Source organism: Myotis lucifugus, unplaced genomic scaffold (assembly GCF_000147115.1).
Source record: "Myotis lucifugus unplaced genomic scaffold, Myoluc2.0 scaffold_132, whole genome shotgun sequence".
In the NCBI taxonomy this organism is placed as follows: Eukaryota; Metazoa; Chordata; class Mammalia; order Chiroptera; family Vespertilionidae; genus Myotis; species Myotis lucifugus.
The window spans coordinates 1,525,328-1,552,450 of record NW_005871180.1 but is presented as its reverse complement, the minus strand read 5'-3'; the positions used below and the strand labels follow the sequence as shown (position 1 = coordinate 1,552,450).

At 41.3% G+C, this 27,123-nt stretch overlaps 1 protein-coding gene across 1 annotated transcript in view; it reads right to left on the bottom strand.

Annotated features, from left to right (window-relative positions):
* The window catches only part of PIP4K2A (phosphatidylinositol-5-phosphate 4-kinase type 2 alpha), a 61,948-nt gene extending 57,727 nt beyond the window's left edge, over positions 1–4,221 (bottom strand). The window contains exons 1-2 of the mRNA XM_023758580.1: positions 4,124–4,221; positions 1,807–1,903 (exon numbers count right to left, since the gene is read on the bottom strand). Coding sequence (XP_023614348.1) covers positions 1,807–1,903; positions 4,124–4,188 — 162 coding nt within the window. The 5' untranslated portion in view covers positions 4,189–4,221. The remainder of the gene's footprint in view (positions 1–1,806; positions 1,904–4,123) is intronic.
* Positions 4,222–27,123: the final 22,902 nt, after the last annotated feature.

Sequence of the window (27,123 nt, the reverse complement as noted above, 5' to 3'; positions counted from 1 at the left end):
GGGGGAAAGGGAAGGAAAATCGCTCATTCCTTAGTATTTCAGTAACTAAATTGGTCACTTTAGGAAATTTTAAAAATTACTTTTATCTGCTGCTGTCAGAACTCAGGATGTAATGGGCCCATTTTGGATCTCATTTAACAGGACTGATTCGGAGAAGAAATACAAAGACTTCATTTTGGTAACGAATTAAGGAATCTAACAAGATCCTGTTGCTTAGGCCCTCAAAAGTTAGTTTCTGCGAAATGCGAGTATAAATGTTTTTGTTTTTTTATAAAAGAGGAGGGGACAAAGGGAGAAACACACCTGCGTTTCCCACGGGAGAGTAGCCACCGGAGACTTCAGTTACCGGCCGTTCGCTCTTTTTTAAAGGGCTCAGTTTATTTTCATGTGGCCTCTTCAGATGTAGCAACAGTTCTTAACTAATGTGGAATGGTTCCTTTTTATTTCGTGCAAACCCTTTTTACTATTCCAAATTTGTTCTTTGAAAGTGACTTATTTTTTCAGCAGTACATTTCAAGTCTAAGTTTGATCTAGTTCTTCCTCTTAACACATGAAGATCAAACCTGAGCGATGTTGGCTCCACCGCAGTTTTTCAAAGCCAACCAAGTGCCCACATCCTCCCTGTCACACTTCCCTCCGCCCTCCGGGGCGCACCCAGCCTCTGCTCAGAAGCTGGGCCTCGGTGGACACCCAGCCCTGGTCCACCTGCAGCCCAAAGCAGGGCAGCTGGAGGCTCCTCATGCCTGAGTGAGCAGTGAGAGAAGAAAAGGCCGGGCAGGGCAGGGAGGCCCACAAAGCTTTAGGAAAGTGTAATAACTCAGTTCGAATTGCCTTAGAGGCCGGATTCTTCAAGGGAAAATACAGGGTAAGCTGTGCTAACGTGTGAGGTCGTCCAGGGTGGCAATATGGCACTTAATGCAGGATAAATTAGGCTTTCCCACTTAGGGCAAATGAGAGAAAGTGATTGCTGGACTTAAAGGATTTCAATAAGCCAGTACTCTCACAGCACAATGAACAGACTGTCGCAAAAGGCCAGGAAGTAACGCTTGCATCTCCTAACATACGGTAGACTTCTGCTCCTATAGGAAATCCTTGGCTTTTCCAAATCTAGCTGGCTAAGCGTTAGGACACAGACCACGGGTCAGCAGACATGACGACACCATGAGAACCAGGCAAACACGGGGAGAAAAGCAGCAGTGCCCTTTTGTCTGTGGGGGTACGAAGAGTGAAGGGCATGCTCCCCAGGGCCATGCCCGGGACAGGTGGGCTCCTGATGGTGAGGACAGTGTGCGGGCACCATGCCATGCTGCACTGTGGTGCTCAAAGAGTGGCCTCTGACAAAAATGCTGTGGGCCAGAGGCAGCACTGGCCAATCTGAAAAGCAGCAAATCAGCACAAACAAGAATAAATTTCTCAGATTCCCAAGTGGCCTCTACCAATGTAGGAAATGCGAATTCCACACACACATGCACACTTGCCCAGGCTGGTGACACATATGCGGGCAGGAATGAAAAGGGGTTTCTGCTGGCAGAGCCTCTGTCTCTGGAAACGAGGGCACGTGTAAGACCCTTGCGTGCCTGCTCTCTCCCCAAAGAATAATCTCTTTTCCTGCCGACGACTGAAAATATAGCATAGAGGGGTTCCTAACGGAAAGAGCCCCTTATTTCAGAAAAAAATCATTGAACATTAATATATAAACTAACAAGTACTATTATACAATGACTTGTAATGATAAAAACTCAGTCCTGTCGCACAGACCGTGGAACAATGAAGCCTGTTTGAAGCAACGTTACAAAAGCAACTCACCTGGAAATCCTGATCGTCGATTCCAAACCTCTCCCGCAGGTTCCGGAAGACCATCGGGCAGTATTCCTTAAACTTGAAATGGCTCGGCATGTTTTCTCTGGAACAGCATATTGTGAAAGCAGGCTCAGATATACAGAGTTCACCAGACTCGCATCTCCCACCAGCTAGTTCCATGAGTAGCCAAGGAAGTGCCTGGAGTTCCCTTCCCACAGAGGCACTTCCCAAAACCACCACAGGGGGCCCTTGAACAACACGGGGGTTAGGGGTGCCGACCCCCCATGCAGCTGAAAAGTCACGTGTCACTTTTGACTCCCCCAAAACTTAACAAATAGCCTTCCTGCTGACTAGGAGCCTTACCGATAACACAGTCAGTCAATTCACACATATTTTATGTGCTATGTCTATTATATAGTGTATTTTTACAAAAAAGTAAGCCAGAGAAAAGAAGATGTTATTAAAATTATAAGGAAGAGAAAATACATTTACAGTACGATACACATTTATTTTTTAAATCTACATGTAAGTGGACCTGTTGTTCAAGGGTCAACAGTACAAGCCACAGTAAGACCCGGGGGACAGAGGGTCAGACTGGTAACATTTGTGTCCTCTCACCCCCTAGGAGCACTTGGCCTATATGATCTTTTAATCCCGACCACATGCTACAGCTGCTTCCTCAAGGAAGATGAGGTTGCCAAGGGGAGGGTCCACCCTGCAGAACATGGTGAAGAGAAAGCCAAGATTGTGGACAGAGAGAAGGGCATCGAGAGCCACACTCATCCTCAGTCAGTAGTGGATGCAAGCTCACAAAACAAGACTGCTCTCGCTCCCTGAATGACCTATCCTATATAATAAAAGGGTAATATGCAAATTGACCCTAATGGTATAACAAGCGGGAACAACCGGTCGCTATGATGCGCACTGACCACCAGGGGGCAGACACTCAATGCAGGAGTTGCCCCCTGGTGGTCAGTGCACTTCCACAGTGAGAGCACCGCTCAGTCAGAAGCTGGCTCATGGCTGGCCAGTGCAGCGGCGGTGGTGGGAGCCTCTCCCGTCTCCGCAGCAGCACTAAGGATGTCCGACTAACGGCTTAGGCCCGATCCCCTGGGCAGCGGGCCTAAGCTGGCAGGTGGTCATCCTTCAAGGGGTCCTGGACTGTGAGAGGGTGCAGGCCGGGCTGAGGGACACGCCCATGCCCCCTCCCTCCGCACAAATTTTCATGCACTGGGCCTCTAGTTTTATATAAATACCACAACCTAAATTCACATAGAAAATTCTCTCAAAGGTTAGCCTCTAAACAGTATTATGAGGAGAATTAACCCCTGAGCTTGCCAGTAGCACAAGGGCCCCAGGAAGAAATGTCAGAACTAATCTTTTGAGCAGGATCTGAGGTTTATACTACTCATTCAGAATTGCCTCTTTGTGTTCACACACACACACTCTTTTGCTGTGGTACCCTGCACGCCAACTTACAGTACGTAATTTATATATATGTCAGTTTTCAACCACCCACCTGACTGTGAGCCCCTTGAGGGCAGGGCTGTTTCTTATACATCCTTGTATCCCCAGCCCTCTGTGGACTGCCTAACATATAAGGGGCTCCAGAGTGACATCTAGAATGACATCCCGCCTGGCCGGTGTGACTCAGTGGTTGAGCGTTGACCTATGAACCAGGAGGTCATGGTTTGATTCCTGGTCAGGGCACATGCCCAAGTTGTGGGCTCAATCCCCAGTGTGGGGCATGCATGAGGCAGCAGATCAATGATTCTCTCCCATCATTGATGTTTCTATCTCTCTCTCCCTCTCCCTTCCTCTCTGAAATCAATAAAAATATATTTAAAACAATAAAAATAACATAAAATAAAATGACATTCCAATGAAGGAGAAATAGTCTCAATACCCAACATGGTGTCCAATTATATTCTATAAAAATACATCTTAATTCTTTATTGTTCTATGAAGTTGTCATTTCTGTTCATAAAGTAATCATTATGAGAGTTTTGTGTAAGATAGCTGAGGTCCATAGCTGCTAAAAAATCCAAGCAATTTACAGCTTGAAACATCTGAAGTGTAATGAGAATATCACTTTTAACATATAAGCTATTCATAGAGAACAATATGCCATATGGCAAAAGGATATTACCCAAGAGGCCTGCTGTTGCTTTTGTGAAAATGACAGATGGTTCTGTTTATCACAGGATTAACTTCATCAGAAAAACTTTACACCCACCCATTGAAAAATGTGATTATAGAAATTCACAGAAATCATACTCCTGGCAGCGACATCAGTTCTAGAAACGTTTGTACTTGTACTTACTTGTTAAAAAGGTGATTGTCCACCTTTATCTTTGAATAGGCTTTGAAGTCATCTGGCATCAACATAACAGGGATTTGAACATGGCTCAGTTCATTGATCTAGAAAAACATAAAATAAATGCCACAGGTTACTACTATCTAGGTGGGAAGTGCGTGGAACTTTCAGCTCACCCACTGGATGGGAGGTGGGTCCTGCAGCAGATTAAGCGCGGTAACAACTCCTGAACATCAAGAGCTGAGGAGCTCCCGGGTTGGGGAAGGCATTCACATGCCAGAAGGCTGGTGCAGCCCAGTGCCGGGGGACAGAAGCGCCTGCACTCTGGACCCTTCTGGGCTTGCCCCTGCACCGCTTCACCTGGGTTCTTTATAATGTGCTTTATGATAAACTGGTAAATGTAAGTAAACGTTCTCCATGAGCTTCTCTAGCAAACTGAACCTGAGGAGACAGTCTTGGGAACATCCAATTTATAGCCAGTCGGTAAGGAGCACAAGTGACAACCTGCACTTGCAATTGGCCTCTGAAAAGGGAGCAGTCTATGGGGCGAGCCCTGAACCCGGGGGATCGGACGCTGTCTCCAGGTAGATAGCGTCAGGATTAAGTTCATTGCTTCCTGGTGTTAGAAATTACTCATAGAAGATAGACAGAGCTCTGGCCATTGTGGTTCAGTTGGTTGGAGCGTGTCCTGTACACCGCAAGGTCACAGGTTCATCCGGTCAGGGCACATACCCAGGTTGCAGGTTCAATGTCTGGTAGTGAGCATGCAGGAGACAACCGGTCAATGTATCTCTCTCACATCGATGTTTCTCTCTCTCTCTCTCCTCTTTGTCTTCCCTCCCTTTCTAAAATAAAAAAAAAGGATACATAGTGTATGTATATCCATCAAAACTATCTTTCGAAAATATAAAAGCAAAATAAAGCCTTTTCTTTACAAACAAAAACTGACAAGTTACCTACAACAGAATGTAAAGAAACTAGTAAGATTTAGAAACATATTATTTAGAGTCTAAGGATAGATACTTCAGAAAAAAAGTGTGTGGAAGATCTGAGATACAAAAAGAATAGTAAGCAAATAAATAAGGTAAATACGTGGATAAATATAAGTAAACATTGCCTATATGAAGCAGTAATGCATAATTCACTGGGTTACAAAGGACGGGTATAAGCACTGGAAAGCAACGCGTGGAAGCAGGAAGTGGGTGGTTGGAGTTGCAGTGATCCTGTGTTGTTCAGGAGGAGAGTTAAGATGTTAACTTTAGACTAAGAATGAAGCTGGTAGGAATGCAGACTGGTGCAGCCACTGTGGAGAACAGTATGGAGTTTCCTCAAAAAACTAATAATGGAACTCCCATTGACCCAGTGATCCCACTTCTAGGAATATATCCCAAGAAACTAGAAACACCAATCAGAAAGGATGCACCCCTATGTTCATAGCAGCACAATTTACAATAGCTAAGATTTGGAAACTGCCTAAGTGCCCATGAATGGATTAAAAAACTATGGTACATCTACACAATGGAATACTACGCTGTGGTAAAAAAAGAAGGAATTCTTACCATTTGCAACAGCATGGATGGAACTGGAGAGCATTATGCTAAGTGAAATAAGCCAGTCAGAGAAAGATAAATATCATATGACCTCACTCATTTATGGAATATAATGATCAACATAAACTGTTGATGATCAAAAACAGATCCAGAGACAGAAAAGCATCGATCAGACCGTCAAACCTCAGAGGGAAGGTAGGGGAGGATGGGGGTAAGGGGGAGAGATCAACCAAAGGACTTGTATGCATGCATATAAGCCTAACCAATGGACACAGACACCAGGGGGGTGAGGGCATGAGTTGGAGGTGGGGGGGCAATAGGGGGATAGAACACATATGTAGTACCTTAATCAATAAAGAAAAAAAAATTTTAAAAAATAATGAAGGTAAAATTCTAAACATTAAAAGAATAGAAACAGAGTATATAACCTCTACGCTGGTGGAAAAAAACAAACAGTAAGAATACAAATAGAACTCATTTTAAAAAAAGAACACAAGAAGAAAAAATAAGCGCTGTAAAAGTAGGACAAATAGAAAGTAAATGAAAGAAACAAACCTGGATCTGTACAGAATCACAATAGGCAAAAGTAGGCTAGAAGTTGAAATAAAGATGGTTAAAATGAAGTAAAAACAACTACAAACTACATGCAAGGGACATAACTAAAACATAAGAACTCAAAAAGATTAAAAGTTAAGGAAGAAAAAATACATATTAAATAGTACTAAAATTATTGAAAGCTAGTTTACCTTTACTGATATTAGATAAACTAATAACTTTAAGATAAAAGCATTGCTAAGAATAAAGAAGGTCTGTATATAATGATAAAATGTTCAATTAGCCAAAAAGATAAGATTCATATTTTGTAAGTACCTAATTAGCCTGAAAGTATAGAGCAAAAACTGTTCAGACCTCTGGGAGAATGGACAATCCATCGTTAAAGAGAAAGATTTAAATCTGCTTTGATAGTTCAAACAGTCAAAAAAATTTAAATTCAACATTATTCATTCAGTATTTGCTACACACCTATTACTGCCAAGTGTTCATCTAGTTGCTTTGGATAGGTTGTTGAACAAACACATTAACGTGCCTGTCCTCCCAGAACTTATATTGTAGCGGGGAGAGTCAGACAATAAAACAATAAACTTAGTAAATTACAATGTGGGCAGTAAATAATCTACTATGTTAGAAAGCTATGAAAAAAAGAGCAAGATAAAAGAGCTAGGATATGGTCATCAGTACATGGGTGGGGATCACTGATACATTAAAAATAGGGTAGGTTAGGGTGGGCCATGGTTTGAAAGAGACAAGGGAGTCAGCATTCCAGTGCAAAGGCCCTGGGGCAGGGATGTGCCTGGTATGCTTGGGAAGAGGGGACCAGCCTGGCTGTAGCAGATTACATGTGGAATAGGAGGAACTGAGATCAGAGAAGTAAAGGGAAGCTGGGCCTATAGGACTCTGGAGATCACTGAAAGGACTCTGGCTTTTACTCTACGCAGATGTAGGGTTCTGGGTGGTAGAGTGATATCACTTAACCAACTTAGGGTTTCAGAAGATTACTGGGTGGGGGAAGGGTTTGGGGTGGGGGAAGCACAAGTGCAGAAGTAGCAAGACCAGTTATGAGTAACCGTAACAATAGCCTATTTGACTAGGGTGACCACATATTTTGAAAGCAGAGCCAGCCTGATTTCCTGTGGTCCTGAATGTGTGTGTGAGAAAGACAGGAGCCAAGTCCTGCTCAGAGGCTTTGGCCTGAGCAATCAGGAGGGAGCTGCCATCAACCCAGACGGGGGACTTCTCAGGCTTCATTTTTATGCTTTTGATTTTTAAATCATGTTAAAGAATTACCTGTTCTGAAAATTAAGTACTTTAATAATTTTTTTAAACTATGACGAAAAGAAAAAAGATATGTGCAAGCCACCACATTTTCTAAAAGAAATATGTTAATATTTTAATAAATATTACAGTAATCGTTTAATCAATAGAATACACATACTAATTAGTATATAATTATGTTCTAATGGGCTCTGCACAAATACTCAAACCTTATGATCAAACCACCCTCATTTCCTGATCCACTCTGACTTTCCCATTTTTACTCATCTGCTGAGAATCCAGCTTCCCAAAGATACCACATCATTGGAAGGAAAGCAGCACAATTTAAACTGAAATTGTGAACTCCCTCCAGCTAGTGGTTTGCATCTGTCCTACAGATATTGTGTATGCCCATGTTGTCCTTGAAATTTTAAAATATCCCGTGGCACGCCTCAGAATTTGCTGCAATGCCCTAGGGCACTTCCCACAGTTTGGGAAGCACAGATATAAATAGCAGCAGATGCTTAAAACAGCAAATGATATAATCTAATTATGGAATAAAATGATCAGAATAATACCTTAAAATTCATTGTATTAGATTATAACCTATAGCCACTTTATAATGACCCAAACAACCTTAATTACAACCACCAGTTAATCCTTATCTCATAAAAACTGATTCATATCACCTTTTCATGCAAGTGGTTTTCTTGGGATAACTCTATACCAGCTGCACTTGTATAAGGCCAACTCACAATTCTCCTATCAAATTAATGTGATAACTTAACCAGACATCACATTTAGCTTGTTCTGTATTAATTAAAATTTCCTTCATATTGTGGTGAGTAAAAATGTCTGAAACTGCCACTTAACAAAACTCTAGACTAATTTAAAATCACATAATCTCTCCTATTCAGTTGATTCAAGTATCTTACAATATTAAATAACTAGAGGCCCAGTGCACAAAATCTGTGCACTCAGGGGGGGACCCTCAGCCCAGCCTGTGACCTCTCGCAGTCCGGAAGCCCTTAGGGGATGTCTGACTGATGCTGTAAGCCAGCAGTTGGACATCCTTAGCGTTGCCACAGAGGTGGGAGAGGCTCCCATGACTGCTGCTGCACTCGCCAGCTGTGAGCCCGGCTTCTGGCTGAGCAGCACTCCCTCTGTGGGAGCACACTGATCACCAGGGGGCAGCTCCTACGTTAAGCATCTGCCCCTGGTGGTCAGTGTGTGTCACAGCGACTAGTTGTTCTGCCGTTCAGTCGATTTGCATATTAGTCTTTTATTATATTAGTCTTTTATTATGTAGGATTCTCAGAGTATATTTGTAAAAAAATTAAATTTACATCTTTGTACTAGCACTGGAATATCAAACTTTTAAACAAAGAGAAAGAGAATCAGAACTAAAGGCCAAGTCTTGTGACAATAAGAACAATCGGAATGAAGCTGATGCCAATCAATTTTTCAATATTTTGTGGAAATAAAAGTGTAAACAAAAACAATGGAAGTTTACAGGATGGCCAGGAAAATTAAGGAATAATCCATTTCATATTGCTTTCACTAAATTATACAGAAAAAAAGTTGGAGAGAACATAAATGCTTTCTTTTACCACATCTATGCTTCAAGTGATTACTGAGAAAGCAAAACCCAATTTGGAAGTAGGAAAAGAAATACTTTTTGCTTTATAGTTCCTGCTCTGAAAAATGTTTTGTGGAAAAAATTATGAAAAGCTTTCAGCCAAGATGGAATGTGTAATTTGAGCATTTCCCATATCGATTCCTTTCATGAGTATAATGTGTGAGCGTCCACTCTGGGTTGGGCAGGGCCCAAACACCAGTGCTCATCCCCATGGTGCTTTCGGTCGAGAGGGGCACATGCATTAACTGAAGAATTGCACAAATGTAACACTTCAACAATGACAAGCGTCCGGAGACAGGACTTCAGGCTATGAGCAAGGATGACAGGCATGGACCAGGGTGGTGATGACTGAAGGAGGGGCTGGCTGGACTGGAGCAGAGGGCAGGTGGAGAAGGGTGCCAGGAAGTAGGGTTGCAGTGACAAAAGGGGGCACAGTTAACTGGAGAAATGACAGGTTAATGTGGTAGGAGTGCAGACATCGAGAGGGCACGTGATGGGATGGGGCTGGACAGCACGCCTAGGAGGACTGTAAGAGGACGGTAGTCTGGCAAAGGGCGGAGGCAGCCGAGATGGGGGAAGTAGATCCCAGTGATACTGAGGGGGTAAAACACAGGCTGAGTGACAGCAAAGACCGTGATGCCATTTAGAGACAGAGTATTTTAAAAGGAGTTCAGTTTTGAACTTGTTAAATTTGGTGTGCTCCTGAGACATGGTAAGTGTTGATGTCAAGGAGGCAGGTGGACACATGGATCTGATGTTCTCAGGGGAAGCCTGGCCCGGAGATAAAAATATATGCCTCTGTGTCTAAGACATTGTTCTTCCTCAGGAGTGAATTAGATAATCCCGAGAGTGGACACAATGAGAGGACAGGAAGCCGTCTTGAACATCAATGGTTAACAGCTCGAAAAGGAGGAGAAAGAGAAGAACTGAGGTGGCAGAGTCACCTCATGGACATGAAGGAGAGAGTAAGTCAAGAACAAAATGGAATGAATAGCGTTGAATGCTTCTTAGAAGTCAAATGGGATGAGGACTGGAAATGTCTGCTGGACTGAACAACATGGAGTCTTTGGTGACCTTGGTGTGAGGGGTGTGATGGAGCAGAGCAATGGAACCAGCCTGGAGTCAGTTGGTGAGAGGATGCGGACACTGAATCTGGCTAGTTTTTAAGAAGTCTGGACGTGAAGGAGAGGGGAGAGATGAAGAAGATGAGGGATGGAGGAAGGGCCCTTCCTGAGAAGGTGGGAGAGAAGGGGATCCAAGCATACATGGAAGAAATGGCTCTGGGAGGCAAGTCCTCTATCAACAAGAGAGAACAGGACGGGAGTTGTATACAAGGGGCAGAATCTGGCTGAGGGAAGACAGTAGTTCCCAGCCACTGGCTCCAATTCTCTGGGAAGTAGGAGCCGTGGCCACATGCTGGGAGTGGGAGGCAGGCTAGGGGGTTCAGAGGCTTAGCGAGAACACAGAGAAAGTGACCACAGAATGTGGGAAAACAAGTTGGAAGAAATAGGGCTGGGCTTTGGGGCAGAATGAATGGTCTATTTGTAGGAAGCCAATCGAACTCATGGAATGACATTCCAACAGGGTCGGCCTCAGGGTGCAGGTGCAGGTGCAGAGGTGAGGGTGGTTGGTCAGGTATGAGGTCTTTGCTGGTTGAATGTGCCAGAACAAGGACATAAAATGTGCCATAAAGAGCAATGGAATGAATTCCAGGATAACCAGTTAGAAATGGAAAGTCAATATAAAGCACTATCCCTGACTATAGAGATTTTTCCCTTGATGGGGCAGCACATACACAAACAGTGAGATACAAAGCAGCAGATAAGAAGTGCTGGCGCCCAGACAGTAAGTGCCACAGGAGCTCAGCAAGGAGCCACTGCAGCAGGGCTGGGCAAGGGCTTCGGGAGGGTGCAGCTGCTGTGACTTTGACAGATGAAGAGATGTGACCCGTGTTTCATAAAAACGTTTGGAAAATGCACACAGTCAGTTATTTCTGCAAGTCCACAGTCACAAATCAGAGTGTCCCAGAAAGTAGAGAATGTTTGGCCCTCGTTACTAGAGGAGAAAAGAGATAAGAATCAAAGATTATTACATTTCCACTTTGGTTTATGGAGAATCATAAAATGATGCAATTAAGAGAATCTTAGAGATTCTACTGTCTACTCTCTCATTTTGCAGATTACAATGCATCCTGGTATATCATCCTGTTATCATCAAGCAGTAGCTTGGCACTAAATTATACCAGTATCAGCTACTTCATGGGCATTTTACCTTTCTTCTGGATTGTCTTTCATTCACGATTGCTTCACATTTCCTTTGGGTTTCTCCTTTCCCCCCAAACCTCTGGTCAGGTGAGTAGCTAGACTTAATGACGTATGAAAGGATATTTCACCAACTAGAGGATTTACCACTTAAAAAGAACTTTTATTTAGTAAACAATATTTTCAATAGTGTACCCCTGAGTCCCTATATTTTTTTCTATAAGTATGTTTTATTTTTTGTATTCAAAACTAACCAGTCATTCAACAGTTTTAGCAAAATGCTTTAATTAGAGCACTGCCCAATAATTGAAAGGCCATTTAACTTCCTGGGTAACTCTCTCCTGTAGCCTACTACTTAGACATCGCACACACTGAAATCCTTGTTTGTAGTTCACATTGATTAGTGATACAGGCAATGACAATGACCTATAATCTTGAATACAGTTGAGTTAATCCTATTTGTTAATTTCTATATTCCACATAGAGCTATGGGTTGTGGACTTTCAAATTTCAGGACAAATTTCTTGGGTTTCAAAGTCTTCAGTTTAAGAAAATTTTAATTTATTAGTCTGTCTACCTAGCACAATCATTCTATGTGGCCCACCTCAAAATTGGCGGCTAAACTAATAATGCTTTGTCATCATATTAACAAAGCATTTACACTTTTATTTCCTTATAGATGCTTACATAGACAATACCTATATAATTATATTTATATATGCTATATAATATTCATAAGAAAAAAATAATTTGTGTTAACCATTACTATTTTGAGGGGGAAAATAAAACATACTCACCCCATAGAAATAAAGCATGTATTATGAAATGCAACTAGTTTTTAATTTACGAAGGTGAAAATGCTTTTGGAGATTATTAAACTTTTATTAGGTTAGTTAATAAACTAAAAGCACTAGGTTCTATTATTAAGGCCATATTTAAGCTTCGTTCAGGTGACAAATATTTAATAAACTCTCACAACAGAAGTGCGATACCACTTTATACTTATGAAGTACTAGTTGTCAAACCACTTTGGCAAATATTTTTTCATTTTCTATTTGTACTAACAGTTGTATTCACAGTCCTAGAGAGCTCATGACCATAAAAGTACATTTTAAATATCCCCATGCAGAGAGGCTGTGGGCTGGGTCTCTAGTGCCCTGGGAAGGGTCTCTTATTTCTGTCATATGGCACTAGTCACCCCAAAACAGACAAGTGTGAACCAGCTGTGCCTTTCTGCTTCGTCACTGGGTGTTAATGTGGAAGCACAGGGGCCCAACATAAGACATAAAAAAAGAAGCTTTGTTGTCAACATCAATAGACCCAATGACCAAGGGGGGCTGGGAGGGTGACTAGAAGGTTTATTGTAAATTGCCCAAATGTTCCTGGTTGTATTATAATTCAAGAGTTGGGGGGAAAGGGTTAGGGGGAGAGTGTAGGTGGAGGGGAAAGTATTAGTTGACCCTGTGGGTGGTGAAGGGAGAAGGATGGGGACAGCCATTGAGATCTGGGTGGAGCTTGGCCTACACTCACATTAATACTTGCCACTAGTCTTACTGCAATACTTGGTGAGCACCTGCTAAGCACACACTGAACACTTTGGACACAGTATCTGATCTGATCTTTATAAGCAAACGGGAGTAGGGACTATCATCCCCATTTTCCAGATAAGGAAATCGAGGCTTGGTGAGATTAGGTGAACTAATCCAGGCTAAGTCTTCCTCAGTCAGGCAACTCACTTGAGTTTCCTTAAATATAAAATTCAGGGGGCGGGACTGGCTGACCAAAGATCATTTGGAGCTGCTGAAAGCCTGTGAGATAAGAAGCACAGCAACTTCATAAGACATACACCTGAAATATAAGGATCCGTTGCATTTAAAAACCTCTACAGGATTCCTACTTTAAAAGAGGAATAATTAACTATATGCTTAGGATAAATGATTAAAAACATGTTTACATGTTTAACTGAATATGCACCATGACCTACTGCCATTATCTCAGCTGTGAAGGCCTTATCACTGGAAAGTTGTCATTTCTCTGACATTCCTTGTCATTTCAAAAAAGGGAAAATAAATATTCCTCAAAGGTCCATTAAATCTAATGAATCGCAAACAGAATGCTTGAAGGATACAAAATCAATTTCCAGACAATTACTTATTAAAGCAAATTGTCTGAGTTTTCCTTTATGAAAATTATGATTCACACACAGCACAGTAAAATTTATGTGGATTTCTCCTTTTAAAATGCTAAATGGCCCAACACAGAAAAAGTGTCTTGGTTTCTCTCTTCCACAAAACATTCAAATTCTTATCCCACTCAAGTTATCTCCAACACTGTAAAATGTAGGTTGTGTGTGTGTGTGTGTGTGTGTTCTCTCCAGATCTGCTGACTGGAATGAGTGTTATTCCTGCAGATGTAACACTGAATTCACACTGGCAAGAAAACAAAGTTTGCAATTAAGCTGCAAAAAAGGGCATAATAAATAGCTACTGGACAAGGAATAAATGAGTGAGAGCCAGCTGGTAATGGTTCTGAAATTAAGACATACAGAGGTATACCCACAAAGCCATTTCACACTGAGACATTTAAAAAATAAATTCACTAATGTATATAATTTTAAGTCAAGAATATGTTCATAAATTGTGAGACATTATTAATGGTGCTTGATTAATTCAGATATATTCACCCTAAATACCACAGTTCCAGACTAACACATAATTAGTAACTGGTTTTCATTCAGCCAAGCATACACAAAAAGGAGCAAAAAAAAAAAAAAAAAAAAAAAAAAAGAAATGCTTAAAAAAAAAACACCAGGGAAAAAGAAAACTCTCAAATGTAGTAGTCAGAGACAGTTAATCTAATTAGAATAGACAACTCCCTACAAATCATGGCATACTGAGAAGAAATAGGAGGCATCCAGCAGGGTGTGCTGCTGGGTAGAAAGGCTGAATGAGAGCGGGCGGAGGAACTGGTTTCCTGGCAGCTTGTCCATCTGAGGTGGGGGCAGAACAGGAGATGGCAAGAGTGGGAATTATCTTAAAAGGCCCACTTACCCCTCCTCAATATCTCAAGAAGCAGATTGAAGAGGGCTTATTTTATCTCCCAAACAACATTCCTACCACTTAAATATGAGTGTACATTTTAAAACAATTCAATAAAAAAAAAAAGTGGGAGGATTATGGAGTTATAAATCCAGGCAAGATTAGCACAAAGGATTCAAGACCTTTGGGGGGGGGGGGGGGCGGAGATTGTAATGCATAACTCCACATGTCTACTATTTGGGGCACTACTTTAACTTTAATTAATTTCTTAGGGAAATCAAATAATAAATGCCATATCAGATTCCCCAGACTTTACAAGTTTTTCAATCGCTTCTGGCTTCCATGAAAGGATCGTGACTTTAAGTGATAAAAAAAAAAGTGATATAAATTCACCATTAATGTTAAAGATATTCCCCGCCCCCCCTCCATATCCCTTCATCATATCAGTATCTGAAAAGAACACTTATTGGAATCATCCTAAAAAGCAAAATTCCTTTGTGGATTCCATGGTTGATAAGCATAGAAGGATTCCTCCCACCAAACCGTTTACTTTGAACATTTCTGCTCTAGTTTGTTGGATTTAGGAAGTGAATGAGTAGAAAACTAAAAGTACTACTAGACCTGAGAGTTGAGGGCATTCCAGAACTACTGAGACGTATCAGCTGGAAGCCCTGGCACGGTCCGTCCCCGTGGCACAAACAGCAGGGGCCATTTGAATGTGAATTAAACTTTCCCTGATTCTCCCCAGAGGTATACAATGACCTCATGTGCATTTCTAAGAAAATATTTTCCATGGTGTGACTGAGACAAGTCAAGATTGTACATGTCCTTCCCCAGGGTTTTCTCCAGACTCACGTACACTATTTCGGGAGGGGGTGGGGAGCGGGAGCAGGGAAACAGACATAATAATTCTAAGAAACTTTAACAAATTAGTTAGACTGCTGGTGTACACAGAATTGTCCAAATTGGGTGCAAATACCTATAACCACCCCTTCCAAATGCCTGGGAGCAGACTTCTACAAAATTCTTGCAATACCATTGTTTGTAAAATGGGGATAGCACCGCTGATTTATATACCAACGTTCATACTTTATGTGGCTATAGTAACCACAGTGTCCTTAGAACAAAGAATATCATAAAGGCAACATTTTCTCTTTTTTCTACTAATTTCCTTAGCAAATTTAAAGCAGTGGGGAAGATTATCTAAAATTTTTAATCTGATTTCTACCATGTATTTGATAACTATTTGCAATTTCTTATTCTATATTTTTTAAAAATTACCTTGATCATAAGCTCTCATTTAGAAATGTATAGTAGTGTGCCAAATATAGGTTGAAATAATTTTAAAAATTCAAGTCTCACTCACTATGACTCAAGCTTGCAGCCTGCACTTGGAATGGTGTGGCTCTCATGACAACTTACTAGTAGACTGCTAATTGAGTAGCAATTTAAAAGTTCTGAGGTTTCAGAGGGGCAGGCAGAGCAAATTAGAGTCAATTACAGAGGTAGGAGAAACAGGCAGCTGAAAATGTTTGTGAAATGTATTTTTATTTGTCTGCAGGAAGGAGGCTCAATTTTCTACAGCTGCTCCAACACAATTCATTTTCTAAGACCATTTTTAAAAGAGTTAATGTCTTTGCATTTGCAGATAAGACAAAATCAAAGATGCAAGTTTATTTTAATTAAAGCCTTCTTTTGAAATGTGAGCTACCTTCAAATGTCTAGAAAAACAATGCTTTATTTCAGTGAGCCAAGTAAAACTGTTCTGATAGCAAAGCAGAGCTGTGAATCAATCCGGCACAGAGGCCTGTCATGCCAGCATCTACTAAACTAAAAAGCCCGAATTATTACACTTAAGGGGATTTTTCTGTTGAACAAGGATCATTAAGTCAATCTTTTGATTAATGGCTACTTGACTAAAATTAAAATGTCATCAGAAATATTTAAACTCTTGCTAAGAATCTCTAATTTATGACACACACACACCCTACCATAGACCATCTGTCAACGTGGTATCTGCACGCTCAATCAGACTTCTGGTGGGTGTTCCCCACTGGCTGGCCCTCTGCCAACCTCATCCGAAAGAATGAAGTCATGTTAACATTTTACCTTTCATGAACCAAAGCATCTGATATTAAACTTGAAATGCGGCCAACAATTTACAGGCTCCAACAGAGGTAATACGGGCTTTTAAAAATTCAAGAAAAATTTTGCCAATGAAAACAAGATCTTACAATGTGAGTATGGTCCACGCATAAGGCCGCCAGGCTTGGAGTCAGGAGACCAACGTGGTCCTGCCACTTCATCACCTGCATCACCCTGAACACATTGCTCAGCTCTCTTGATCCTGCTTCTTCGAACGAGTTCGAGAAGACAAGAGATTGCAAGTGATGTACTGTTTGGCCCAGACAGTGATTTAGAAAATGCTTGAATTAATTACCAAATTTTTTCAGCCTTGAGAAAATTTACATACAGATTGGGATTTCTGGCTTCTTTGAAAAGCAGGACGATCTGGCATCTAGCCTGGAACCACTCATCTGGTGCTGAGCAGCAGCGGGGAATGCACCCTCTAGTTGGGCACAGGTCCCACCACTCCGAGAACCTTTGGCCTGGATGACTTGCCTCATCCCAGGGTTTCAGCCACCACCAGGCTCCAGGGCCTGGCACATGGGAGGCGGTCTAACACATACCAATGAATTGCAAAACAACTTTCCACAGAGTCCTCTACATTTTAGAAGAAACAAATGACCTCATGAAGTGCTTTGTTTAAATGGGTGTAGGGCTTGCACAAAAATAGGGTAAGAAGTTACAGCTCCCCAATATTATAATCAAGGACATTGCATGATCTTGGTCCTTTGTTGACATCAACATATAGACATGGCAGGGATGCTGAACTGAGATGGTATGCCTGCAGCTGCCTGTAACCAGGTCTTCAGCCTGTCTCCAGAAGGGCATTGAGGCTGGCACACAGGAAAGTCAAGAGAAGAGAGACAAGAGCCATGGTGGAGATGACATCATTTGAGCCTCTGAACCCACTGGATCCTGAGGCCAGCCTGTCTCCTGCCATCCTTCCCAGATACACAAACCAATAAACCCTTTAAGCCAGCGGTTCTCAACCTGTGGGTCCCGACCCCTTTGGAGGTCGAACGACGCTTTCGCAGGGGTCGCCTAAGACCATCGGAAAGCACATATATAATTACATATTGTTTTGTGATTAATCACTATGCTTTAATTATGTTCAATTTGTAACAATGAAATTGGGGGTCACCACAACATGAGGAACTGTATTAAAGGGTCGCGGCATTAGGAAGGTTGAGAACCATTGCTTTAAGCTAATGGAAGTTAGGTTTCTGACACTTGCTATGGAAGATATCCAAATATAACACTCAACTACTTAGTGGAGGTTGAATGAATACGAACTTTATTCACCTGCAGGAAGGGGGCACAGGAATGCTAACAATGACACACACTCCAAGAAACGGATCTTGAGAGTTTCAAATGAACATAGTTTACTTTTTATATTCAGATATCTACCATGCCAAAGTAATTTAAGACTTTCTGATGTCTTTCTGTACATTCATCCAGTGACAAGGACACCCTAAAAGTACAGTGCCCCAAGTGGACTGTGAAAGAGAAGCTCCCAGAAGGCACTGGAAGGTGTCAGGCTGATAGCAATTCTCACACACCCTCTGGCTCTGGAGAAGATGAGGTGGAGCTGGCATGTAAAGAAGCTGTCTCACTGACACACCCAGACGGGGACCACATCTGCTGAAAAGGCGAGGAGGGACAGGCCACGCGTTTAGAGGCCCAATCATTCACACATGGTCCACAAAACCTACAACACGATGGAGAAGGGAATGGGCACGTATAGTTCAGCATTTAAAAAATAAAACAGGTTTCTTCAGCAAACGTCCAAGTTGAGACCTATGTTAGGATTCCAGAAGGGACGCACTGAATTCCTGCTGTGGTTAGGGTTGGACTTTTGTTTTTCTTTCCAGGAACAGGACAGAGGGGCAGCTTGTTTTACTGCAGAAGAGAGAACAATAAGAGGAAGGTTACTGCTATGCAGCCTATGCAGTTTTCCTGGTACCTGTTTAGGTGGTGAGTGGGCCATGCATTTTTATCTCCTTCCCTTCCAGAAACTCTGCTAAAATGACAGTAAAGGGAGATAGAGATGGAAGAAGGCAACATGGCAAAGAAAACTGGTGAGCAGACAACAGAGAGGAGACATTTCAAAGAATTTTTAAAAGAGAAAAAATAGAGATTGTTAATGGATGTGAGGCGAGAAAGCTGCCACCCAAATGCCCGTGGCCACTTTGCTCTCACGGATGCAGAATAAGCACCTGGAGTTCAGGCAGCCAAAAGCACGCAGCCTATCGCCAACCACTGCACCGCAGCAGGCAGGGAACTGATTCTTCACAGGGCTGAGCCTGAAGGCTTCCAAGCTGGGAATGCAGGCACAGAGCAGGGCCGGGCTGGGCCACGGGAGGTGCGGCAGTCTCTGCTCTCACCCCGGGACCTCGGCACCTGCCCTCTGCTCTGCTGCAGGCTCTCCTGTGGCCACTTCCTGAGGGGACACAGGCAGATTCCTCTCGGGAGAAAAGGCCCTAGAAACACTCCACAGTGGGCAACACTAGAGAAGCTGTCCGCTCCCCAGTCACCCTCACGTAGAAGCCCACTGGGTCAACGAGCATCACCTCTCCGTGTCCCCGGAACTTGAGAACTGTGTTAAATGGAATGGATAGCAATGAGCGGCTAGACACGTGAGGGAAGCCCCTAATACCAAGGAGAAGAACTGAAACAAATCTACCAGGGGTTTTTTTCTGTGATATTTCATATCACACAATACTAAGCTACCAAATTCAATACTTCACCAAGTACTAAAAATCCTTGAGACATAGTAAGGTCAATACTGACTACTACTTTAACCAGAAGCTGTGTATTATTTAACTAAGAGGAGGAATAAAAGGAGAAACGAAAAGGAGTAGGAGAGCTATAGCATCACCTGTCACTGCAGAAAATGCACAGGTAATACCAACAATGGACATTCACAACAGTATAAGCGTATTACCTAGAAATCTAGGGTAAATACCAGGCAAAATGACTGTATATTTGTGTTAATATGGAAAGTTCTCCAAGAAATAGTATAAAGTGTTAAATATGCTCCCATTTATGTTTTAGAGAAAAATTGTACCTTCATATATTTGTGTATGAAACTTGCAGAGAGTACATAAAAGCTGGAGGACTAGGTTTGCCAGTGTGGGGTGGGTGTGAAGTTTCTCACATGTTATTTCCGTAATAATAATAGAGAGAAAAATTAAAGCATTCATGAAGCAATGAACTCGGGAGACATCCCATAACTCTAAAGCAATGGTCCCCAACATGGGTACATGCTCTCCAGCAAGGAGATAGGAGAATTTCTATTTCTATTTAGTTTATATCTAAGAACGTTAACCATTGCACAATTTATTATACAGCTTCACATACAGCCGCATCAGTCCATATGTCAAAGCCATGAGCTATGTATTGTAAGGGAGGTAACCTGAAGAAACTGCAGGAATCCCCCAACCTGGAGGGGTTGGCGGTTAACCAACCATGGACAAACACCATGCCTTTGTCCACGTCCAGTGTATCGCAATGGATTGCAGCTTACATGTGCCAACTGAGTGGATTTACAGAACATACCATCTGGTTTTAACATCTGGTCTTAATTAACCCTCACAAAACAGACACGTGTTTCAAAGGATGCCTGAAAGAAACCACTGAATGAAGCTAATGCTAAAAACACAAGCACGTTAACAAGAATACGGCCGAGCTAACAGAGAGCTGGGCTCCTGGTGTGTTCTCTCTACTGACCATATTATGAGGTTAAAGCATTGATGATTTAATAAAAAAATGACAAGAACAGTTCAAAAACAACTGAAGTTATTGAGATTATTTGAAATGTGGGCTCCTGTCCATATTGGTTAACTGATATAAATGCATTTCCCTATGTGTGTGCTGTGCCTTGAGATATTGGTAGATGATAGTATGGAGCTATCAAAGTGGGCCGGTCACTTAAAAACTAAGCACTCCCCTGGCTGGTGTGGCTCAGTGGTTGAGTATCGACCCAGGAAACAAGAGGTCATGGGTTCAATTCCAGGTCAGGGCACATGGCCAGGTTGCATGCTCGATCCCCAGTAGGGGGCGTGCAGGAGGCAGCCAATCAATGATGTTTCTCTCAACAATGCTTCTCTCCTCCTTCCTCTCTCTCTCTCTCTCCAAAAAATAAAAACAAATTTATAAAACAAAACAGAACTTTTAAGCACTCAACTGGAACACAAACACCTATAACTTTTTCAATGATGTTTTAACATCACGTAATACTAAACTACAAAACTTAACACACCATCAAATTTTACTAATTGAATGAATAGTGTACAGAAACATCTTTCTAGGTTCCTTTAAAAGCAAAAGACTAAAAATCACATATCACTCATTATTCCTACCAAGGCAAAAATGCCAAAAGTATATGAAAACCATTATGGCACCAAATTCAATAAATTCCTTTGTCAGCAAATACTACTGGCAGATACATAAAATCAATATTTGAGGACTCAAGGTTTAGAAGACATTGCACAGCCTCTGAAATTTGCTTTATAGTTGCATCTAAGTGACAACATTTTTCTCCTGGGTGGGAGTTGTGCAGAAAAGGGGAAGGGAATTAAGTACAAACTTCCATTTACAAAATAAGTCATGTACAGCATAGACTATAAGTCAATAATATCATAACTATGTACAGTGGTTATTAGACTTATGTGGTGATCTATTTATAAGGTAGGCAAATGTTGAATCACTATGTTGAAACTAATATTGTATGTTGTCTGTCTGATGCCATTATAATAACCTGGTTATTATTTAACAGGAAAGGAGGAAAGGGAAGTCCAGACAGATACTTGCCCAGTAATGTCTGAGTCACCTGGGAAGGTGCTTGCTCGTCAATCACACATGAAAGTGAGTCAGTGGCCAGAATAGGTGTGGCCCCTGCCAGCATGTGAAATCTGATATATAAACTTCTAAGCAAAGGAGCCACACTCTCTTGGCTCCAGGGCCCAGGCTCCCATGACCTCTGTGACAGGGGCACGCTCCCCTGCACCCACGTGGCTCACGGCCTTGTGGGGCTCCACACATGGACTAATGGACTTTAATCAGCTTGGATGCTGAACTACACCCGGCTGCAACATGGAAGGGAAGCTCTGGACACTGGCCGTGCTTTGGGCTGAACCCACAGCTGCCCCTTTTCAGGTCTGGCTTAAGGGGCAGGGGACTTTGGAACCCGAGGAATGTAACTTCACGCCAATACAGCCCATCCTCCGCGGGGGGTTCTGAAAATTCTTATTTCAGTGGCATCCCAACAACCTCATTCCCACTCGTGTCTGGGAATCTGGCCCACTAATTCCTCCTGCAACATGTCAACTATAATGAAAAATAATTTAAAAAAACACACCAAACAAAAGAACTACCGTATCTACTCTGTATGGTTGAGAGGAAAGCAGAGTGAGCAATATAATGAACAACATAAAGTGATGAACAAAAACAGATCCAGAGACAGAGAAGCATCGATCAGACCGTCAAACCTCAGAGGGAAGGGAGGGGAGGGAGGGGGTAAGGGGGAGAGATCAACCAAAGGACTTGTATGCATGCATATAAGCCTAACCAATGGACACAGACACCAGGGGGCTGACGGCATGAGTGCGGGAGTGGGCAATGGGGGATAAGGACACGTATGTAATACCTTAATCAATAAAGAAAAAAATTTATATTAAAAAAAAAGTAGTGAAATTTGAAAGATGAGTCATGCGTGTTTCCTTTGCAAGAGGACAGTGCTCCAAAGCTGTGACCCTCTGCCGGGCTCAGAGGTGCCTGCCAGTAGTGTGCTCTTCCGCAGCAAGGACATACACACACCAAGTTTCCTTTCAAAGTAAAGGGAAGACTCAGCATCAACTAAGAAAGTAACTGCTTTTCAAGAGAAACTAAAGCTTTGAAAAGAGAGAATTCTAAAAACAGATGTTTGGACATGCTTCCACTATTTTGTGATCTTGTGGCCAAAAACAATGTAACCGCGTCACCTATGAAAAGGCAAAAACTTGGAAACAGAATATTCTAGCTTATTAGAAATCTTGCAGAGTTTTAAGCCTATCTGTTAATGGGCTCTGAACCCATTTGTTCATGCCCTATAAACAATGATACCTTCCAATAACTTCAGTTGTTTTCAGGAAAAATGGAATTTAACAGTTGGAAGTCAACTAGAAGCTTTGTCAAGTGAACTAAAACTCTCAGGATGGGCTGAGACAAGGAAGGAGCAAGATAGTTGGCCAGTGATACAGTTCTTCCATTTGTATTTATAAATCTTTGTGTGTGTTTTTTTCAGCAACAAAAGCTATTAAAAGCTAGAATCAAAATATACAGAACCTTCGATGCAGGCTTTAAAAAAATCAACATTAAAATAAAAATTTCATTAAAAATCTCCACAAATTAATTATATTGTTTTCACTAAAAAATGATTATTATAATGAGGGCAAAAGATTTTTATAGTGTTAAAATTATTTTAAAATATTTAGTCTTATAATTTTTAGTTGTTGGGATGCTGTAAGATGTACATAACATTAATTTTGTACATGAATATAATATATAAATAAGTACGTGTTTGCATGCTTAGATTTCACACACATGGTATGTGATAAAAATATTTGGAGTCTATTGTTCTATGGGGGGTGGGAGGGTTCAGAGTACAGGACATTCAGCTGTGTCTTTGGGGGAATAAACAGCCCCGGGTATTTTTGGCAGAACCCTCTGCACGCTCTGAGAGTAAAGCGCCGCTGAGATAGAAACTCAGTCCTCTTTACATCCATGCTGGCCAGGGGCAGGCTCGCTAGGCAGCATTCACACAGCCATCGGCACATGTCATTGTAAAACAGTCCCCAAAACTTCCATATGTACTAGCTGCTTTTCCCCTCATGATGATGATTTCGGATTATTCTCATTGAATAGACGAGAAATAAAGTGAAATAACTCAGAAGAGGGGGGAACTGGCCTCCTTTGGATCATGGGAAGGAAAAGGTACAATTAGATTCCTCTCTGGTAAGCCCTATGCTGGTGTCAACCTCAGTACACATTTCTGACAATGGACCCTCAAGTCCTGGACATGGTGCCCCATGGAAAGAGATGACATTACAGCCAATGCTGTGGTCCTGTACCTTCCGAGGAAGCCGGGGTCCAGCGGAGTCCCCTCTGTGGGTTTGTGGGATGAGGCCCCTGGTAATCACAGGTAAAGCATGCCAGGAATTTGCAAAAACTTTGAAAGTTTGCATATAAGTTTATATCAAATGATTGCAAGGGATTAACAGCACTTTTGGTATCTAAATATTTAAACTGCCTTCTTGTAAGTTAGTTTCTACTCACCCTCATTTCTAAAAATACATTCTGTTCAAAACTTCAGAATAACTTGCTTCCGAGCTCAGAGCTTCTCTATCCGATATGCTGAATTAGTCATGTTTTCCTGGGGACTTACATTCTTTAGCCTAAAAGACTATTTCAAACATGTGTAAGTGCATTTTTCTAATAAGTGAAACCCAACAGGCAACTTAAGTTTTGTCTAAAAAAGAAATAATTGTTGAGCAAACAATAGTCTAAAGCTATTTTATTCAGAACAAGAGGAGATTGTTTCTCAGACATACCAGGCTACATTTCTTACATAATTTTCTTGTGTCCAGAAAATGTTTCCGAAAGTTGAGGATAAGCTCAATTTAGATTTCAGTTTAGGTCTTCCATCACATTGAAATGCAGAAAATCACTTTTTCGTATAGATCTGAATTTACTTTATATTTTAATGTAAAGCACAGTGATGTGGTTTCAAAAAATAATCATTAGCCAGCTAATATTTTTTTCATGGTTGAAAACAGGATGTTTTTATCCCTTTCCTTTGATGCATATATACCCACAAATGTGTTCAAGTATTTTACAAATAATAAAAATAACGAGCACTTTTTGAAAACTTGGTCATTAAAAAAGTAAACTGTCATCATTGCATGATTCATGACTTTTCAAAACTGAATTATATATCTTCTATCCACAAATACTCCTAATTCAAAAAAATGGCAAAAGAACAAAAATTCTACCATTTTCATTATTTTAGGAAAAAGCACTTGCAAACCACATGAGTTTTGCATAAATAATTCTCTCCTTTTCCCACCTCCTCCCACCACATTCTAGGTATTTATTCTACCAACTATAAAAATAGATACACCCAGCCGGGGTGGCTCAGTGGTTGAGCGTTGACCCCTGCACCCAGAGGTCAGCAGTTGGATTCCTGGTCAGGGAGCATGCCTGGGTTGCGTGCAGGAGGCAGCCAATTGATGATGTTTCTCTCTCATTGATGTTTCTCTCTCTCTCTCTCTCTCTCTCTCTCTCTCTCTCTCCCTTCCTCTCTCTCTAAAGTAAATAAAAGCATATTAAAAAATAGATAAGCAAAACCCCCCAGAGAATTAGATAACAAAGAACCTTATTTCCTAATTAGATCAACTGACATTAATTTCTCATTTTCCATATGCTATGATCATGAATTAAGGATCCACACACCAGATTTCATCTACGCAGTTCTCATTGGATTTTAAATCTGGAAACTTCTAGAAGGTCGGACAGGGAACTGTACTCTTAGCTTTTATAAAAGACTCAATTTTTTTCTTTCATTCTTATATTTCAATTATCTTTCTTCTGAATCATTTGTGGCTAACAGTTTTCCTTAAAATAAAGAGCAGACTGCAGGTGAGTATATGACTTACTCCCACCACAGCACTACAAATATCATATGCCCAGGAACATAGGACTACTCTAAAATTGTCTCTCCAAAGTCAGATCTGAGGTATTATGGTACAGATCTTAAATAGTGCATAATTTCTTTAAAATTTTTCACAAATGTCTTTTTTTATCAGGAGTCAATTTTGCATTCAGATGTATTTTCCTCTTTGATCTTATAGTTCAGAGTCTTAAGTTTGCTTGCCTTTGGAAAATATGGTTTAAAGAAACTAACAAAGCTTATCAGTCATACTCAGTTAGATATGTGATTTAGATAACTCCAAATTCATGTTTTGTCAACTCTGAATAAGTTAATTCCTGCTAACTTATTTATTTTTTTGCCTCTAAATCTATTTACAGTAAAATCAAGGGATTGCTGTATGGAATTCCATGGGAATCATGCTTTTTTTATTTTAATCCTAACAGAGGAAAATCAAAATTTTCTTGTTTCAATGTATTGAAGAGAAACAACCAAAAAGGAGGCACTTTTGCTAAGTCCCACATTACCAAACCAAGACTTAAGAGCTAACCTAACTGCAGTTCCATGCTTTCCTGGGAATGTAGTCTTAAGTGGTCAGTCTGGAATTTTCTGGACAGCACCAATGAGGTCATCTGCCACATAGGCCTTCTATCTCCAAAAAGAAGATGGGGTCATCTGCTCTCTCCTGGCCCCGCCTCCTCTGCCTTCCGTTTTACAGCTCCTTGGAGCTCCTTTCTCCTTGCTAGATGGGGTGCTGCCCTCTTCATGAAACTACAAAGCCAATTAGATCTTTAAAATTTGCTCAGTTGAACTTTTGTTATTTAACAGTTGTTGATTGTGAATTTTTCTTATGCTGTTTTTCTCCTGTGTCACATGTTATCACATACGTCTCAGGAAATGCCAGAGGACTAGAATTTATCTGTGTCCCTCAGCAGTGGGAAAGGACCCTTTGCCCATGCCAAGTCACTGCTGCTTGATGGAAATGTCCCCTGACGACAAGCAGGATCCACTCAGACCTTTGAGAGTGAAGACAGAGCTTTGCCCTGGCTGGTTCCTCAGTGGTTAGAGCATCAGCCCTGGGACTTGAAGGGCCACAGGTTTGATCCTGATCAAGGACATGTACCTAGGTTGCGGGTTCGATCCCTGGCCTTGGAAGGAGGCAACCAGTTGTTTCTCTCTCTCTATCTCTCTATCCCCTTCTTCCGTCCCTTCCTCTCTCTCTAAAAATCAGTGGAAAAAATATCCCTGGGTGAGGATTAAAAAAAAGAAGAAGAAGAAAGAAAGAATGAGAGCTTTACCAATGCTCACTGGTTCCAACTCAAAATAGAAACAAAACTCTTTGTATAGAACATAAACAGGAAAGCAGTCAAAAGCTACTGCGCCTTTTTCTGCACATCAGCATGTGACATCTAAGAAATATTTGAAATAAACCTGCATTTATTAAACCAAAATCTAATATGTAAAGAAAGATAAGTCACTTAAAACCTTGCTGTGGTATATGGCATATTATGATTTCACTGCTGCTATTTAACCACACAAGGGCTTTGTCTATGTGCAAAGTCTTTCATTATTGAATTTAAGAATCCCCATGATACTCAGTGATAGCAATGATTTGAGGACCCTACTGATTCCTTGTGTAAAGACAGGAGAATAAGAAATATAAGCATTTGCCTAATGGCAGGATAACACAAAATTTCTCATATGAGAGAAAAGTTGGCCAGTAGTCCTCTTTTTTTTTTCCCTACTAGATTATAAGCACTTTATGGAAGTGGGAACTAGCTTTTACTCATCTTTATACATTCCTGCCCACCCTAGGGACCAACTGCAAGATACAGTTGTTAAACAAATTTTATTTTTATTTTTTAATACCCATCTGAAGAGATGTAGAGAGAA